This window comes from Ostrea edulis, chromosome 6 (assembly GCF_947568905.1).
Source record: "Ostrea edulis chromosome 6, xbOstEdul1.1, whole genome shotgun sequence".
Lineage (NCBI taxonomy): Eukaryota > Metazoa > Mollusca > Bivalvia > Ostreida > Ostreidae > Ostrea > Ostrea edulis.
In genome coordinates, this window is record NC_079169.1 from 67,783,426 (window position 1) to 67,799,322 (window position 15,897).

Sequence of the window (15,897 nt, forward strand, 5' to 3'; positions counted from 1 at the left end):
TAATCACAAAAATGCAAAAATAGGGTGGGGTCATTTAAAAATCTTCTCAAGAACCACTAGGCCAGAAGAGCTGAAATTTACCTGAAAGCTTCCTGACATAGTGCAGATTCAAGTTTGTTCAAATTATGGCCCCCGGGGATAGGATGGGGCCCCAAGGGGGATCAAAGTTTTGCACACAAATATATAGGGAAAAACTTTAAAAATCTTCTTCTCAAGAACCACTAAGCCAGAAAAGCTGATTTTTTACATGAACACTTTCTGACATAGTGCAGATTCAAGTTTGTTCAAATCATGGCCCCCGGGGATAAGATGGGGCCCCAATGGGGCCCCAAGGGGGATCAAAGTTTTGCACACAAATATATAGGGAAAAACTTTAAAAATCTTCTTCTCAAGAACCACTAAGCCAGAAAAGCTGATTTTTTACATGAACACTTTCTGACATAGTGCAGATTCAAGTTTGTTCAAATCATGGCCCCCGGGGATAAGATGGGGCCCAAAGGGGGGGATCAAAGTTTTACACACAAATATATAGGGAAAAACTTTAAAAATCTTCTTCTCAAGAACCACTGAGCCAGAAAAGCTGATATTTACAAGAAAACTTTCTGACATAGTGCAGATTCAAGTTTCTTCAAATCATGGGCTCCGGGGGTAGGATGGGGCCACAAGGGGGATCAAAGTTTTACATAAAAATATATAGTTAAAATCTTTTTCTCAATAACCACTGAGTCAGAAAAGCTGATATTTACAAGAACACTTTCTGACATAGTACAGATTCAAGTTTGATCAAATCATGGTCCCCGGGGGGTAGGAATGGGCCACAAGTGGGGGGGGGGGTCAAAGTTTTACATACAAATATAGAAAAAAGCTTTAAAAGAACCATTGGGCCAAAGAAGTTGACATTTGCATGAAATCTTTCTGACATAGTGTAGATTCAAGTTTGCAAAGGGTAGTTTGGGCCATAATAGGGACCAAGGTTTTACATGCAAATATATATGGAAAGTCTTCAGATATGAGCCAAGGTGACTCAGGTGAGCGATGTGGCCCATGGGCCTCTTGTTTCAACATTTTATTTACAATTCTTTTACAATTCATGACCATGCCAAACATTTACAGGAAGTAGTTTTTGGTATACTTGAATAAAATGATAAAAAACATACTATTTTGTATTCACTTTATTTGCATTAAGATCTACAATATAAAAGCATGACATACATATAAAACAAGACAAGAAACAGAATGAAAAGAAGCTATACGGTGTTAAATACCATTTGTAAAAAACTTTCTTCACAACAAAAAAAAAAAAACACGGACAAAAAATCCCTACCCATTTGTGACATGGAGATAAACTGAAAAAATAAACCCCCTGCCTACCTACCCATTTTTTGAAAAACAATTGTCTGAGAACCAGAGAATCGATTTGATGCAAGGTGGCCTTACTGTAGCTATGTTTTCTGTAGATCATTCAGGAGAACAGTCTACAGTTGTCCTCTACAGACTCTCTTTCCCTCCAAGGATTCCGCACATATGGCCAACCCAAGTTGGACATTGAAGTGGCCAAACGCTTCCTTCAGGGTGTTCTTCAACAGGCTAATCAGGACAACATGAGGCTTAATAAAGGTAACTCAGTTTGAATTCATTGAATTTGAAAGAGAACTGGTATGCAGGGTGGTATACCTGGCTTGTACGGGCCCTGCATGAAATACGGGAGCGCTGTAGTTATCACATTGTTTGTCTGTCTGTCGACATTTTTGTTATGACATGATAATTCAAAGGGTTTCCACCATACAGTTTTCCAACTGTGCACAGAAATACTCTACAATAAGAGGAAGACACATATGAATTCAGGGTTTATATCACCATGTCGTCTGTTTGTGCGTATGGCAACATCTTTGTTGTAATTTTGTATCTATTGAACAATGTCAAAGGGAGATAATTATATCCCCCGCAACAAGTTGGGGGGGGGGGGGGGGGTATACTGGAATCGGGTTGTCCGTCTGTCTGTCCGTCCGTCCGTCCGTCTGTAGACGCAATGGTTTCCGGACTCTAAAGCATTATCCTTTCCACCTACCATCACCATATCATACATATGGACTACCCATGGAATGAAGATGTTCCCTATCGATTTTGGGGTCAAAAGGTCAAAGTTCAAGTGCACTGGACATTGAAGCAGTGTTTTCCCTAAGAACCGGCCGCCGGCCAAATTGACCGTTTCAAAGGATTTTCTGGCCGGTTCAAATATAAAAAATCAAAAAATAATATGTTGTCAATTTCAGTGATGTTGATTTACACGATCGATCTTTGCAAAGAATGTATGCGGTAGCAAATGGTTGGCTATAAATATCTTTCATATTTCTTCCTTGTTTATGTTTTTATCGAGAGCTTTTTGAAACGGCGATTTTGATTGGACGATATTTTAAACTCTCACCTTGCGCGTGAGAAGCACATGGCAGTGAAAAATAATGAAGCGTCGAACGAATACATTACATGATTTCTTCCAGTCAAAACATCGCAAAGGTGTGTATTTAACACCACTGTGACTAACTTGTCTGAGGTAAAAATGTTCAACCCTTTGGTATATATTTAAAAATGTAGGTTAAAAAGTGGCATATGAACAAGGGTCATTTTGCCCCCTGAAATGCCTCAGAATGCAGGATTTTGCATCTAATTTTCCAAAATTTCCATACACCCCCCCCCCCCCCCCCCCGGCCTGTTACAATTCTAAATGGGCCTGTTCAAATGAAATGAATGGAAAACACTGTTGAAGTAGCAATATGGTTTCCGGGCTCTAAAGCGTTATCCTTTCCACCTACAGTCACCATATCAAACATATGGACTACCCATGGGATGAAGATGTTCCCTATCGATTTTGGGGTCAAAAGGTCAAAGGTCAAGCGCACTGGACATTGAAGTAGCAATATGGTTTCCGGGCTCTAAAGCGTTATCCTTTCCACCTACAGTCACCATATCATACATATGGACTACCCATGGGATGAAGATGTTCCCTATCGATTTTGGGGTCAAAAGGTCAAAGGTCACGCGCACTGAACATTGAAGTAGCAATATGGTTTCCGGGCTCTAAAGCGTTATCCTTTCCACCTACAGTCACCATATCATACATATGGACTACCCATGGGATGAAGATGTTCCCTATCGATTTTGGGGTCAAAAGGTCAAAGGTCATGCGCACTGGACATCGAAGTAGCAATATGGTTCGGTTTGTCATGTCATTTGTTTTTTACACTCAGAAAAGAGGTAGTTTATACCTATTACCAACACCCTTTGGGAGATTGGGGTAAGCGGGGGGTATTCTTAGTGAGCATTGCTCACAGTACCTCTTGTTCAATTTGAATTATAATGATTGAAAGATTGTATCTTGTTTAACGTCCCTCTCAAGAATTTTTATATGCCCATCATTAGACGGGACGTATTATGTTATGGTGCTGGCTGGCTGGCTGGTCGTCTCTCCGTCCCAGCTAGGTCATGTTTTCCAGACTTTTTACCGTAAAGGATGCATGTACAACTTTGAAATTTGGTTACAATATCTCCCTCAAGAATTGTAAGAGTGAGTTTGCATTTCAGCTGGATTGGTCCATCCTTGACCTACTTTAGGGCTATAAGTAGGTCAAACAGTTTTCCGGACTTTTTTTCGTTACAGATACAGATATTGCCCTGAAATTTACACATAAGTTTCCTTTCAGAGGAATACAAGTTCCGTTTGCATTTCAGCTGGATTGGTCTATCTGTCCGTGACCTACATTAGGACTAAAAGTAGGTCAAATAGTTTTCTGGGCTGTTTTTTATTATGGATACAGATATTGCCCTGATATTTAGTCATAGGCATCCTCCTGGAGGAATTCAAGTTCAGTTAACATTTCAGCTGGATTGGTCCATCTTTGACCTACATTTGGACTAAAAATGGGTCAGACAGTTTTCTGAGCTTTTTCTCATTATGGATACAGATGTTGCCCTGATATTTAGTCAAAGGCTTCCTCTCGGAGGAAGACAAGTGCAGTTAACATTTCAGCTGGATTGGCGCACTACGACCTACAGTACTCTAGGAGTAGAAGTAGGTCACTTCACTATCCGACGGGTGTATATTGTACCGTTTGCGGTACTCTTGTTCACTCATATGGAGATGTCACCATTGCCGGTAAAGGGCTTCAAATTTAGGCCTATGCTTGGCACTTACGGCCATTGAGCAATAAGGGTTCTTTAGTGTGCCACGCCTACTGTGACTTGGGACATCCGTTTTTAAAGTCATCTCGGAGGACCCGTGACATTCACACCTGACCCGTCAATTCACACCTGTTTGGTGATGGAACTCTTCTACCTGTTTTAATGACTTAGGTCTGTTGCGACCGGGATTCGAACCTTGATCTTCTACATGTGGGGTGAAAGCTCTACCCCTAGACCACCGCGGTAATATAAATAGTTTAATGAAAAATAATTATCACCCAACAACATTGAGTATGTATATATTTTCTATTTGAATGTTATACTTCTTTAAGCCGACCAACTCTCAGATCGAAAAAACGACCGGTTTAGAGGGATGACCGTTTTACCAAGAATTTGCATTTAGAGACATTTTATTTCAGTTTTCATCAGATATTTCTTCTTCATTCCCGGAACCCTATACACATAATATAGTGTTCAAGGACTATTATTTCATTCTTGTAAATTAATGACTAACATGTTTATTTCCAACTCAAGTGGTATGATTGCTGCAATTGATACACAAAGTAGGCACTGTTTACCTTGATCTGGTGATCTAGTTAATTATCTGTGGAGATCAAATTAATCCGCTTGTACCAGAAATATTTGTTTTGACATTTGTGAAAAGTACAGTAGTAAATATAAAATTGTAATTTGAATATTTCTCAGAAAAATTCCAAGAAAATTAATTTATCTTTTGATAATTATCATGAACAGGCATGGATTTGTTCCTAATTCACTTCTGCTTATATCCATAAGATAGTATGGTGCAACAAGATGGTGTTTGATACTGTGTTCAATATCTGTTGGGTTTTGTAACATAATTTGGAAACCTGGGTATTTCCCTGTAGGACTTCGCAAAAATTGGTCCCTCAAGTCCTGGACTTGAGCATGTGAACAAAATTTTTCAACCCCTGCTGGGACTTTAAAACAGTACCGGATAGGTTTTCTGAGGGGCCGATTTGGAGAAGTTTCCCTGTATACAGAAATGTTCCGTGTGACATGTATTGAATTCATTCAATAAAAACAATACACAACATTGCTATATTCATATTTTTATGCCCCTGAGATCGAAGATCGGGGGGCATATTGTTTTTGTCCCGTCTGTAATTCTGTCTGCTAGAGTTTTGATATTTCAATATATGCATCTAAGGGAAGGGGGTTGTCATGATCCAAATATTGATCACTGGCCTTAATTATACCCCCCGAACGAAGTTCTGGGGGGTACATAGGAATCACTCTGTCTGTCCGTCCGTCTGTCTGTGCAGATTCGTGTCCGGGCCATAACTTCTTTGTTCTTTGACTTAGGCATACCATATTTGGCACACAGGTAGATCACCATGAGACGATGTGTCGAGTACCTTCATAACCTCTATATGACCTTGACCCTTGACCTCAAGGTCAAAATTAAAGGTTTTTTACAATGGATTCGTGTCCGGGCCATAACTTCTTTGTTCTTTGACATAGGCATACCATATTTGACACATGAGTGTACAGTACCCGCAGCGTTATTCTTAACATGATAAACGATAGAACACGATACACGCACGATACGATAGGATACACGCACGATATGATAGGATACACGATAAACCTGATAAACGATCTTCACGATAGACCTGATAAACGCAAAACACGATAAACGATCTTCACGGTAAACGGAAAACCTGATAGAAATGTTGTAAATTTAGAATCAATTTAGACAGAACAAAATTTTGATACCGACAACATAATTACATTATGTTGGTAATAATACTGAAGGATTTCAATATTCATTATACACCTAAAACGTATAATTTCTTTAATACACGGTCGTACTTTAAAAAATATTTTTATTTCAACTTGTTACGCCATCAAAGCTAAAATCAGAAAACTAAACTGTATACGGTATTTAATTCATTATTTGATATCTATTTGAATTTTCCCAGCCAATGATTCTAAAATTATAATTGTCACCTAATGTTTAATATATAAATTATACAATGAATTAATTAAATGTAGTAATATAATGTAGTGATACCATGCATCAGTAACTCTCTAATTCTAATGTCTATTATCTTGAATGTGAAATAAACCAAGGAAAATTTTTGTGTAGCGAGGAGGGGGTTATTTTGCATCAAGCTCTATGTTCACCAGTCATTCAACAATTACAATTATTTTCATCATGACCGTTTTAAAAGAGATCCACTGCATTACACCAAATCTTCATATGTTAGATATTTCTGCACGATGAGTGATGATTGATATTCATAAGTAATTGAAACATATGTATTTGAATTGATATTTTAATAACAAAAATAAATAATCTATGAAAAAATAAAAATAAAACAAAGCTTTTTTAAATTCACAATTTTGAAAGGTTTAAAAAAATTGTGTTTAGTATGTAAAAAAAATAATACAAATAATCATCAAACCCGGTATTAATTTCCAGTATCTACCCGTACGATTATAGGTAAATGTACAAGTACAAGTGAAAAAACAACGATGACCAGCCGAGTCGTGTCCCTGAGAATTTTGCAGTTGAAACACGGGTGATACACAGACGCGCACAAGTTCAATGGTGGGAATATAAATAGAACACAGGTGGAAAGAAATCTTAAGAAAACGAGCCTTTATTAAACAACGTAATTTACTGATTTTTCCTTTCAAATCGGAACTTCTTATCTCTCTGTTAGTGTTAATATTACAAATAATTGTTTCTAGACAAGCAAATGTTTATGAACTGTACATGAAGGAGCTTTTAGATTTACTGTCCCCGGTTTGCTTGGCAAACCACTGCCTACTTTTCATATTACTTAAAATGAAATTGTGATAAATTTTCACTCTCTCTGGACAGACAAATAGCTCTACTTCTGCCTTAAAATCGACAGCTTTATGTTCTCCTTCAAATATACATGTACTGTCTTTTCTCGACTCCTAAAATTAGCTTCTTTAACAAAACGAATAAAGCTTTCGAATAGTATCGTACCTTATCATTAGATTTGATATACAATCCCGATAGTTTCCGAAGCTACACGATAAACGATTTTCACGATAAACGGAAAACCTGATACACGCAAAACACGATAGACCTGATAAACGCAAAACACGATAGAAAACGGAAAACCTGATAAACGCAAAACACGATATGATAGGATACACATACGATAGGATACACGCATGATAGAACACGATAGGAATGTCAAGAATAACGTTGCGGGTACTGTATCACCATGAGACGATGTGTCATGTACCTATTTGACACATGAGTGTATCACCATGAGACGATGTGTCATGTACCTTCATGACCATGACCTCAAGGTCAAAATTAAAGTTTTTTTTACAATGGATTCATGTCCGGGCCATAACTTCTTTGTTCTTTGACATAGGCATACCATATTTGACACATGAGTGTATCACCATGATATGATGTGTCATGTACCTTCATGACCTCCATATGACCTTGACCTCAAGGTCAAAATTAAAGGTTTTAACAATGGATTCGTGTCCGGGCCATGACTTCTTCGTTCTTTGACAAAGGCATATCATATTTGACACATGAGTGTATCACCATGAGACAATGTGTCGAGTACCTTCATGACCTCTATATGACCTTGAACTTTGACCTCAAGGTCAAAATTGATTATAGGGTTTTGACATAGTCATACCATAAGACATGGGTGTATCACCATAAGACTATGTGTCATGTACATTCCTGACCTCTTTATGACCTTGACCTTTGATCTCAAGGTGAAAAATTATAGGTTTATGCCATGGATTTGTGTTCGGACTATATCTTCAATTTTCTTCTACAAAGGCATGTACCATATTTTTACACTCAGGAAAGAGGTAATTTATACCTATTAACAACACCCTTTGGGAGATTGGGGTAAGCAGGGGGTATTCTTAGTGAGCATTGCTCACAGTACATCTTGTTTGGAATTGCAAATGATCCAACATCGATCCAGACATGCATATCAAGGAAACTTCATTGTATATGAGAAGATTTTAAAAATCAATGAAAAAGTTAACATTTATTATATTGTAGAGAAAAGGGGTGCCTCAGAAGAAAGAATTAAAGAGAAGGAATCCGTCCAGGAAAGGTCGTTAAAAAGTACGTACATCTCTGATGGGCTGACAAAGGAGGCACCTGTCTCCATGATGGGGCATGATGAAAGTGAAGCAGAATTTAAATACAGTGAGACAGAAAAGAAACAACGTAACTGGGGAGAAGAACAGAACAGCACAGAGGTCAAGGTCAGGAAAATTGATTCAGAGCAGATTGGAAGGCCTACCAAAGAAGCACTTGTTGATACAGGACAGACGGAAAAAAAGTCCTCAGGACGCGGGAATAACATGTTGGAAGAAAGTGAGACAAAATGTAAAGTACTTGTTAACTGTGATCAAAACGATAAGTTATCTCTGAAGCAGTTGGTTACTGAAGTGTCCATGACAGAAACAGGTGCTGACAGTGAAATAAGGGTACCCCAAGGTGTGGAATATGAACATGTAACCAAAGAAAGTGTGGAAGGTGAACATTTCATCAAAGAAAGTATGGAAGGTGAACATTTCATCAAAGAAAGTGTGGATGCAGAAGGTACATGTATATTTTCAAGAACACATTTGGTGGAGGAGAAACTGACTACTGATGTGGAAGATGTTATTAGTGATAAAATGTCAGAGGTAGAGGTAAAAGAATCAAATAAAGACAAAACTGACAGTGAAATGCGAGCAAGTGTTGTTGAAGATGACTATGGCCTCGGTCCTGATCTGTGTTATGAGATCCTAGAAAACAGCAAGATACACAGTGTTGTTGTCAGTGAAGCAATTAGTCCTTGGTCATTCTATGTACAGAAGTTCACCGTTGACTTGGATAATCTTATGAAGGAGTTACGGTATGATGTTACCAAAAAAAAAGCATTAAACTTTTCTATCTTTATGGTGCAAGGTTCACAATGAGTCATAGTATATTGTTGATAAATACAGAGATTGGTTTTTATTGTGTGCAAGGTTCAGATGGAGATGCCTTATGATGTTGATAAAGACAACAAAATCTTACTATTTATCTTTCAGGTGCATGGTTCAAAAAAGTTTTAACTGGTTCCCGAGTTACAACTGGCTGTAGATGAATTTCTGTTGATTTTCTTTTAGAGGTTTTAACGATTCGAATCCTATCCAAACCCCTAAAGAAGGAATGTTCTGCTTGGCTCAGTTCTCTAAAGATGGTTGTTTTTACAGAGCCAAAGTGGTAGAAGTTTGTTCTAAAGGTATGTGTACATGAATGGTAACTTGTGAAGTTACATGTAACTTTATAAAAACATTTCTTTACTACAGCTAAACTAGACAAATGTCTAACCATTAGATTTATCCCATAAAGTCCTAGTCCCCAGCCTTGTTAGTTGAGAACTATGAATAAAATTCTGTTATACTTTTGTTTTCTGTAGGTTCAGATCCTTTTGTCCAAGTATTTTTTCTTGACTATGGTAACAGTGAGTCCAGAAAATGGTCCCATTTAAGGAGGTTGCCAGAGAAGTTTGCTTGTCTTCCAGCACAGGGAATTTTGTGTGCTTTAACTCAGGTGAGATTGGCATGCAAGACATCCATACTAAGTTCATCAAACTTTGCCAGGTATACTACCCATGTACGCAAAGCAAACTTTTCAGATCAAAATAACATACTGGCAGAACAGCAAAAATCCCATGAATTTGAACCAAAACCAACTTTTTGAAAGCTCTGCAATTTTGTTTGTTATCTAGTCTCGTTTTATGCAATATTATGCCAATTCAACTTAATTAGTAGATTATCATCCGGAATCACAAAAAAATATGGGGCTCGTGGAAGGATTTTATTTTTTTTAATTTTTATTTTCCCTTTAAAAAAATTCATGACAAAAGGCATTACACAAAGTGTTAAACAACTTAACATTCAAAGAACCCTTGGTAGAAGATATAAAACCAACATTCTGTGACTTAATCTTTCACTCATGTCACTGGGGAGCAAGTTTGTTTGAAATCATAATTTTTGCGAAAATAAAAAGATCGGGGCAGGCGGGGATGATAATCTATCAATTTTGATTGGCCTTCAGGGCTTGAAATTAGCGAGAAATACTTGCCAAATGCGAGTACATTTGAAAAATAGTGGACACTCAAAAATCTTAGCGAGTGATGATTTACAAACCATGATCGTATCGTATCCGTTTTATACGGTGATGCGCTATTCGCTTTTCGTAAACTTGCATTCAGAATCATACAAACGCTTAGGGCTGTTCCAGAAATGATCAAATGGGGAGGGGGGGGGGGGGGTCGGGTGGCAAACGATATTTTTTTGTGTGGGTGGTCATATTTTTTCATATTTTATTTGGTCTGTGGTTGGACTGTTAAAAAAATGTTTATTGTGGGTAGTTTCTATTGTTTTTATACCCCCCACAACTTGTTGTGGGGGGGGGGGGGGGGGGGGGGGGGGTATACTGGAATCGGGTTGTCCGTCCGTCTGTAGATGCAATGGTTTCCGGACTCTAAAGCATTATCCTTTCCACCTACCGTCACCATATCATATATATGGACTACCCATGGGATGGAGATGTTCCCTATCGATTTTGGGGTCCAAAGGTCAAGCGCACTGGACATCAAAGTAGCAATATGGTTTCCGGGCTCTAAAGCGTTATCCTTTCCACCTACAGTCACCATATCACACATATGGACTACCCATGGGATGAAGATGTTCCCTATCGATTTTGGGGTCCAAAGGTCAAGCGCACTGGACATCGAAGTAACAATATGGTTTCCGGGCTCTAAAGCGTTATCCTTTCCACCTACAGTCACCATATCATACATATGGACTACCCATGGGATGAAGATGTTCCCTATTGATTTTTGGGTCAAAAGGTCAAAGGTCACACACACTGGACATCGAAGTAGCAATATGGTTCGGTTTGTCATGCCATTTGTTTTTTACACTCAGAAAAGAGGTAGTTTATACCTATTACCAACACCCTTTGGGAGATTGGGGTAAGCGGGGGGTATTCTTAGTGAGCATTGCTCACAGTACCTCTTGTTTTTAATTAGATGGGTCATTGTAAAATGAGTTTTATCAATCTGATGGGTCATGGGGCAATTTTTAATTTTTTTTTTATGGGTGCTTGGTATATACAAAAGGTGCCCCCCCCCCCCCCCCCCCCCCCCCCCCCATGTATTTATTTCTGGAATAGCCCTTACATGAACGACCGATTTCTACAACCGTTTCTATCTGGATTTTCTTTTATGATTTTTTAAGAAACTCTGAGTCAAACAAACGCTTTAGAGGTCGGACATTGTGATAAAAAATATAAACATGTGCCACGAGTCCTGTTCACTTATAGGTGTTATTAAATTGAATTCCAAGTATGAGGTTCTTGTTATTCATTTATCTAAAAAAAAAAAATAATAATAATAATAATCGGAGTTTATGTTTTACCAAGTCTTCCGGTAGTCATTTTTATCATAATGTCCTATCTACATTAATTTATTATCATATTGAGGTCAGGTTGTACTGATGACATGAGTGCACTGCTCACCGCATAGACGATTATCAAGAAAGTTCATGGGACTTGTGATCATGCTGCTTATAAACCATGAGTCTGGGATTCGCTTTGAAAAATCACTAGTGACAAACCTGATGTTGCGTGAAATTGAAAGACTTTGGATCTAGACAAGTCTGCGGTAAACAGTTTGTGGATTTCAATCTAATTAAAATTAGATCTTCCATCCGCTCCCCAGTTTTTGATACGTCGCTTCCACGCGACGTATCGAAAACTGGGGAGCGGATGGAAGATCTAATTTTAATTAGATTGGTGGTTAAGAGACCTAAATATTGCACCATATGACTTACGTAACTTAGTGTCTTGTCCAAACGATGCCTGTTGACCCACTAGGCTCAGTAATGATGGGAAAATCATTGATTAAAAAAATACATATCAAAAAAGAGCACTGCTTCATTATTTTTATTTTAGCTTGTCGTTTTTATTTTAGCCTGTAGATTTTTTACCCACAGGCTAAAATTAGCCGGTGGTAGAAAAAGTTAATTTTGACCCCTGGCCTTACATATGTGACCAAACAGCCACATCACATGACCAAACAGCTGATGGACAAATAATTTTTGGATACTTAGTTAAGTAATTGGGTTTTGATATGTTACAATTTCCTTGAACTTCTTAGCTGCAAATGTAGGCAGTATATTGTTTAACATCTCGCTCGAGAATATTTCACTCATACGGAGTCATCACCATTACCGGTGAAAGGCTGCAAAATTTGGGCCTATGCTTAGCGCTCATGGCGTTTGAGCAGGGAGGGATCTTTATTGTGCCACACTTACTGTGACATTGGGGCCTTGGTTTTTGCGGTCTCATCCAAAGGACTGCCCCATTTAGTCGCCTCTTACGACAAGCAAGGGGTACTGAGGACCTATTCTAACCCAAATCCCCACAGGGATTGTTCACTACAAAGTACCCTACACAATAATCAAACATGCAAAAAAAATCTGTAATACTTGTACATGAATGTAACAAAATAATTATATTAAGATACGTAAAACCCAAAAGCCCCATAAATGTCCTGCAATACTGTCAAGTTGAAAAAACTAAATTTAAAAAAAAACAATCCCAAGTTGGCATCTGAAAAATGGAGCAGGTATGAAATTTATAAATCTGTTCAGTGTCATCATGCTAAGTTTTGAGATTTTTCAAAATGCTTTGATGGCTGAAAGTGCCTCAGATTCTTCTAGATTACACCACAAGATGCTCTTTGTATAATGCCATCTATGTATAGCCCAGATGAAAATTCTGAGCAACAGGTCACACTAGTTAATTATGTACGAGTTTTGATTGTTATATCCATTAAAGGAGAAGAATTCTTGTTGTTTGCACTGTTGTTTTACGACATGGATTTACTCTTGCAGGTAATGCCTGACAATAAGTATGGAATCTGGACAGAAGATCACATCACATTGTTTTCTCAGATTGTGTCCGGGAAGAGATTTAATTGTATGCCTTACTATGTGTCAAATGACCCAGGTCAACCCTCCATTGTGGGTCTGTTCTTTAACATACCAGAGAGAGTCATTAAAGACGGTAACATTGTCATGCAGCCTGGACCAAAGCAAATCAGTATCCACGAATACATGGTAGACAAGGTCAGTAGAGCACTGCAGTATGTACTTGTATTGTCTTTTAGTTACGAGCAAATGGATATTGTATGTGCACTTGTTTTTGTGGGATTTTAATTTTGTCGGCTTTGGCTGTGAAACAAGAATGCTAATTTTCAGTTGCATTAAAATATGAAATTCTCAATACAGTGGAACCCCGTTATTACGTTCCCCCTTTAATACGTTAGTCCGCATATTACGTTGGAATTTCAAAGCACAAAACCATTTCTTAACAAACCTATATAAAATAGACCTCGTTATTACGTTGCCCTAAGATGCCGGGACTCGGTATTACGTTGTAAAAATTCCGACAAAAACGTAATAAACCCCTAATTATTCAATAATGATTCTCAAAATAATAAGCCATTCACACCTTGACTGTCTGAGGCAGTCACCACGTAAATTTCCTGGTCTGTTTGGGGATTAGAGACGCTTGACTGATCACGCTTCGATAGATCTAGCGACATCAATACAGGTGAATACCTCGTATCGAAGCCAGTGATAAACAATTAAATAATGTTTATTTAGACATTGTACTCTATGAAATTTACTTCATTTTTCATATTTTGATAATCGAAGAAATAATTTCTCAACCACCTGAGTGTTCAGCATAGTGTGATTACCTTCGCTATTAAAACTCTATTTACGGACAGCTTTGGTACCAAACATGAAAGACAAGATTTATCGTAGCATTGTTAAAACCGCTTGGGTAACTGCTTGGACATAGGTGACGAAAGGTGGTCAATTAAAAAATTGTCCGTTGTTTGGACATGCAGCTTGGATGTTCGTAAATCTCGTCCATACATACACCAATCAAACTGTCCTGTGTTATCGGCCGATTCGCGCACGGCATTTACCTCAGTGAATATTCTAAAATCCCTTGATGCGCACGTGATTTTAGTACCATCATTTAGCGTTATAAATGAAATCTTCGTGCATCATATTTTTTTTTTTTATGTGGATTACGCTTAAATTGTTCTCCGTGTTTATAGTTGTTGAGAAAAGTGTGTAAGTGTTGGGTATTGTGTGCGTTTTGTGTCTATAGTTTTGTTGTTTTGGGGTGGGATTTTTGTGTCGCCTGCGTTACACGCAGTGGCGACATATAGGGATCACTATCCGTCGTTGTCGTCGTCACAAAAAATTTCTGTCACAGTTTTCTCAAGAACCACATGGGGCAACTCCCTGATATTTGGCACAGAGCATCAGTGTGGCCAACTGTATTGTGTAAGACATTTTCGAATCTGTCGCTTATCAACTTCCTGTTTGCCGGGACTTAGAATTACTTTTTCAACATTATACGTGATATATTACATATAGAATGAACTAGCAGGCGACACATGTCATCCGGGGAATACTTAATACTGAGTTTTTTATTGTGTTGTGTATTGTGTAATTAGAGAACTTAATAAAACGATGTTTTGTTATTTTTTTAATACGAATGTTGAATACGAACCGGAACGAGTTATTGAGAGAAATTTACATGAACGCATTGTTTTAAAGTTGAACAAAATGGCGGTCCAATCGAAGGCAGAAAAAACAACGTTTATCAAAACATCCTTATGTATTCTACACCAGAAATAAAGAAAAGGGATAAGAACATGAAGAATTATGGACATTAAAGATAAGATGTAAATAAAACAAAGTACAATAGTCTTTTAAACAAAGAAACAGTAAAGATATATTCACACACCCTTTCACGGAGTACCAACGGACGATATACAATTTCCAAATGATATTTTTAACGGATTTCACTGGGAACGTTTATTACGTTGCCCCCGGTATTACGTTATTTTATCATGACAAAATGGAAAACGTAATAACGGGGTTCCACTGTATATCCATTCTTATACATAGAAGACGTGCTAAATCATGATTATGCCAAATAGTGTATCAGCTACGACTGTGTGAAATTTTAAATACGCTAAAACAAGTACACATACAGTGTGTTGCTGAGCAATAGCTGATGCTTTATCTTTTGTTATACCCCCGCCACAAATTGTTGGTGCTTATAGTTTTACCCTTGTCCGTTCTTCCGCAACACCCACTTTGCAAGATTTGTTTTATTAACACCTTGAGATATTGATTTTTTGGATGCAGGTGTATATAGATGAGTTACAGATTGCCTTTGAGTTTTGCTCTGGTTCATTGATTTTTGATGGAGTTGCCTCCCTTTAACGTAGAAAAAATTATTTTTATGGCTGTTAAAGCATATAAAGAATTGTTGTTGAGTTCTTCATTGTACTAAATGCGTGTGACATACAATATGAATACCACATTCAATGCTATACTTAAATGAATTTCCTACATCTGACTTTACTACAGCAGGGGGCAATCGTGTAGGGCTGACACGTCTAGTTTGTTTTGTTTTTCCGTAATCATATATTGCAAAAATATTGTGGACTAGTCTCAATATTTACTGATGTGCAGACTGAGAGTATGGGGAATACGCTGTGTAATGGCAGTCATTTAATTTTGTAATGAAATGTTTTTATTTAAAATATTTTTACAGAATCTAGCTAGAGCTGTACC

General features: G+C 37.8%; 1 protein-coding gene across 1 annotated transcript in view; it reads left to right on the forward strand.

The window, feature by feature from the left end:
* Positions 1-15,897, forward strand: part of LOC125645948 (uncharacterized) — a 61,477-nt gene that overhangs the window by 21,802 nt on the left and 23,778 nt on the right. The window contains exons 6-11 of the mRNA XM_048871969.2: positions 1,458-1,617; positions 8,240-9,086; positions 9,343-9,458; positions 9,636-9,769; positions 13,123-13,356; positions 15,878-15,897. The exon at positions 15,878-15,897 is cut by the window's right edge and continues 1,224 nt beyond it. Of these exons, the coding sequence (XP_048727926.2) occupies positions 1,458-1,617; positions 8,240-9,086; positions 9,343-9,458; positions 9,636-9,769; positions 13,123-13,356; positions 15,878-15,897 (1,511 nt within the window). The remainder of the gene's footprint in view (positions 1-1,457; positions 1,618-8,239; positions 9,087-9,342; positions 9,459-9,635; positions 9,770-13,122; positions 13,357-15,877) is intronic.